We start from the raw sequence: 3,997 nt of genomic DNA, 5'->3' as shown, positions 1-3,997 counted from the left end.
ACTAAATCAAACTGGGGCTAAGCTCTAAAATGCTGGGGTGCTGCTCACTGGCCTAATGGATCCCAATCCTATAAGTGTTTTCAGTAGGTCTAGGTCAAGACCCAGAAAGCTGAAAATTTTTGAAAGAAGCTCCCTGGGTAATACTAATTTATAGTGGAATTTGGCAGTAGTGCTTGTAACTTCTATCCTGTCTTACTAGTCTGCTGCTTCAGTTTTCCCTTGTTTCATAAATTTTCCCTCTGAGAGGCCCCGGGTCTTATGCAGAGACTCTGGTCAGTGTATCAGAAAGCTGGCTGGGAAGCCAGGTCACAGTGGTGCGCACCTGTAGTCCCAGCTGGTCAGGAGGCTAAGGCGGGAGAATCGCATGAGCCCAGGACTTTGAGTTCAGCCTGTGCAACAAAGCAAGACCCCATCTCTTAAAAGAAAGAAAGATAGATAGATAAAAAGATGGCTGGGGTGGTGATTATATCATTTTTTCCAGCTCCAAAAACTGAACTGAAGAGCAGTGGAAGCTCCAGGAAGCAAAGGCAGGGCCGGCAGAGGCTACAACCTCCTGGCCCTCCCAACTCCATAAATAAAGTGAGGTACCTAAGTTATGGAGTTAGGGAAGGCCCTAAGTCTAGCCCTTTTCCCCTTGCTCAGAGTAACTTACTGCACATGAATTTGAGAGACACAGCATTCTACTGGTCACTACAGAGAGGGCCCTCAAATTTGACACAGCCAAGCTTCCCCAGTATCCCTTCTCCTCCACTTCTGCTCTGAGCCAGATGGCCCAAGTCCCACTCTCAACACCACACAGAAAGCAGTGAAGCAGAAGTTGCTTTAATCAAGGGGTAAAGTCCTCCATCAGGGGGACCTCACCCAACCTTTGGTGGTGGGGTCTCAGCCTACCCCCCACATGCCCTGAGGCCCCTCAGGAAGGAGGGAGCAGCTGAACAGCGAATTATGGCAGAGGTCAGGGATGGGAACGAGGGACCCCAGGGCAGGGGCAGTGCACTGACAGGATGGGAGTGAAGCTGAATGGGGCAGGAAGAGCTTAGCCCACATGGTTCTACCTGCAGGCTGGCCGAGGTGCTGTGCATCAGGCAGAGTGGCACCAGGGGAATGAGGGTTGAAGGGGATGGCGGGGGAAGGAGTGCTTAAGAGATGAGGCGACTGTGAAGCTGGTGCAGCTGCTCCTGGGTCAGCACCAGCCGGTGTCGCTGTCCGAGGCCAGCTGCACATGAGAAGGTCACTTTGCCCACGTAGACTGTGTCATCCTGCTGCTCCTCTTTGGCCTGAGGATTGGTGAGGGAAACAGGACTCCAGGTCAGATCCTCACTTGAGTTGCGGGCCACTGAAGGGGTCCCTGAGCATTGAGACCAAGGCACCCCCAGGACACTGAGGCTTTTGAGTTCCTAGGTCATGGTGACCACATTTTTCAAATTAGAATGGGGGAACACAGTCGGACAATGGAGTTCTGAGACCCTCCTGGTGTCCAAAGTCATGGAAGGTACTGTTTATATGCTAAAATATTGGAATTTCTGGAAGCACTGCAAGCACTTTTGATTTACTTGCAAGTAAGACTTGGCCAGATAACCCAGGATATGCAGTTGTTGGACCCGAGACTCAAAGGCTTCTTCAGACTCAGTGCAAGTGCGGGGAGGACCCACCTGAGCCCCCCACACTGCCCCACCCTTCACCCCATGCTCCCCCTTACCCTGAGGAAGGCTGATGAAGGGAAGGTGGCAAAGTCAGTGGGTACTGTGGCTCCAGGGCGCTGAGATACTGTCTCCTTGAGGACCTCATCCTAGGGAGGGGTAGAAGAAAAGGGTTCATTTAGGGAATCCCCACAGGCTAGCACTAGACCACCCTGGTTTCACAGAGACACTAATGCCAGGAGCCAGGGCTCAATCCTATCACCATACTTTTGCTCTCCCCTCCAACCCCATGCCCACCCCAACATCCCTCCTTACTTTACAAGTCCTTATCCCTTGAGGCTCGACTCAGATTCTACTGCCTCTGGGAAGCCATGCCCAACCATCTACCCCACGATGACCTCACCCTGACAGAAACTGCAGCCTGAACTATTCATTCTAGAGATGATCCTAGCTCAACCATTTTGTTGAGCTAGGAGACTCTGTCTTCTGTTGGTACTCAGACAGTGAGCTCCCAAGGCAAGAACCCTGCCTTCTCTTCCACCCCTCCCCAAGGTGCCATCTAACACAGGGCTTGGCCCAGAGGAACTCCAAAGTGCCTGGCTCCACCGGTGACTGCTCTGAAGTGAGCTCTGTAGGGTAAGGAAGGGCAGGGTCTAAGCCGACCTTGAGTTTCTCGATGGTGTCACTCAGGGACTTAAGCTGAGCCACTTGCTCCATAAGCTGGGCCGACGGACTCTTGGCAGCTGTGGGGAGGGAAAGCTGGTAAGGCTCACCAAGGCCCAGGCAGGCAACTGTACTGGATTGAGGGTCAGGAGTACAGGTACTAGACCCTCTCATGGGCAGGCACTTAAGAGAGAGTGGGTGAATCAAGCAAACTGAACACTGAGGCAAAGAACACTGCTGGGAAGAGCCTCTACAGTGTGGGGATTGCCTGGGCAGGGGCTAAATCCCTGGGCCAAGAGAAGCGGTGTGTTATTCATCTCAGGGGTAGGGGGTACATACCAGGGCTGGTGCGAGTAATGTCTACTACGTGGGTGTGTGTGCTCAGCTGATTCAATGTCTCCAGCAGCTGGCTGGTCTTACGATATAGTGCTCCAGCTGCTAGCTCACTGCCAGGGCCCTCGTGGGGTGGGAGGGATAACTTTGCAACATGCAAGGGGGGCAGGGCTGCCAAGGATGCCTTCATCTGGGCTCCCTGTTGGATAAAAAAGAGGGGTAGTGGTAAGAGGTGCTAGAAGGCCCCTGCCATCTGTTACCAATGGGGCAGGTATGCTCCATCCCCCACTGAGTCCTCCCTGTGGCTCCCTCACCTTGAGGACACTGTTCTCATGCTGGAGCTGGGAGATGTGCAGTCTCATAGCAGAGATCTGCTGAAGCAGCAGTGGCGAGTCCTTCACCAGCCCCGGGCCTGGCATGGATCCTGGAGCCTGCCCAGGGGCGCCCCCTGTGGGTATCATAACAAATGTCATCAGCCCCAGCCAAAGAGGGTTGAAAAAGGCCCCAAGCCTGCTCTTCCCTTTTCTTTATTCCCCACTCCCCGCCAGTCCTGGCTTCCCAAGGAGGAAGCAACATCCTGCTCCCCCAACTCCAATTCCCACCAGCCCTGGCAAGCCCCAGGGAGGGTGGGTCTCTACCTCGCTGCTGTTCTTCTGTGTTCGGGATAGCCCATGGGGAAGCAGGAAAAGAGGAGAGAGGAATTAAATGACTTGGGGGTTAGGAGGACACTAGAGGAAACCTGGACACTACCTACAGGAAAACCCCTTTCCTGATCACCATACCTTCTCCAACAAGACCCTGCCCCTGCCACCTGCCTTTAGGGAAGAGCAGATATGTGTGAAAGACAGCAAACAGGAATGAGGCCATGAGATAATCTGATGTGTGAGGAGGAATGGCAAAGTGAGTATGCGCGGCAGGCCATACTTGGGGTACGAGGCTGCTCCTGCCTCCCTGCCTCACACCCCGTTTCCAGAGACACCATATATCTGCATCCTTAGTGCTCACCCAGCAAAGCTTAAGTTGAGGATGCAAACACATTCTCTTGCTCTTCAGGTTTCTCCATTGCTCTGAGGCAAAAGACGTCCTTTTTTGGTGGGAAGTTTCATAAATTCAGAACCAGTGTTTATTTAAAGAGCCTGTGCTAAAACAATACAATGTGGTAATTCTGGAGACTCCCCTAAAGGAACACAGAGTGGTCTGTACCATGGGAATCTAAAGTCAAGAAGGTGCTTGGGGCTGGGTCCGGTGGCTCATGCCTGTAATCCTAGCACTCTGGGCGGAGGAGGCGGGTGGATTGTTTGAGCTCAGGAGTTCGAGACCAGCCTGAGTAAGAGCGAGACCCCGTCTCTACTAAAAAAAAA

General features: G+C 53.0%; 1 protein-coding gene across 3 annotated transcripts in view; it reads right to left on the bottom strand.

Moving 5' to 3' along the window:
- Positions 1-372: 372 nt before the first annotated feature.
- The window catches only part of DCTN1 (dynactin 1), a 29,915-nt gene continuing 26,290 nt past the window's right edge, over positions 373-3,997 (bottom strand). For 2 of the 3 annotated variants that reach the window (XM_012658177.1, XM_012658179.1), the window contains 5 exons: positions 2,951-3,084; positions 2,643-2,835; positions 2,304-2,383; positions 1,700-1,789; positions 804-1,277 (listed from right to left, as the gene is read on the bottom strand). In XM_012658177.1, the coding sequence (XP_012513631.1) occupies positions 1,140-1,277; positions 1,700-1,789; positions 2,304-2,383; positions 2,643-2,835; positions 2,951-3,084 (635 nt within the window). In that variant the 3' untranslated portion in view covers positions 804-1,139. Of the gene's footprint in view, positions 390-803; positions 1,278-1,699; positions 1,790-2,303; positions 2,384-2,642; positions 2,836-2,950; positions 3,085-3,997 lie in introns of those variants that run through there. The other variant, XM_012658178.1, reaches the window with a different exon arrangement.

This window comes from Propithecus coquereli, unplaced genomic scaffold (assembly GCF_000956105.1).
Source record: "Propithecus coquereli isolate 6110/MARCELLA unplaced genomic scaffold, Pcoq_1.0 Scaffold578, whole genome shotgun sequence".
NCBI lineage: Eukaryota > Metazoa > Chordata > Mammalia > Primates > Indriidae > Propithecus > Propithecus coquereli.
This window is presented reverse-complemented; position numbering and strand designations above follow the sequence as displayed.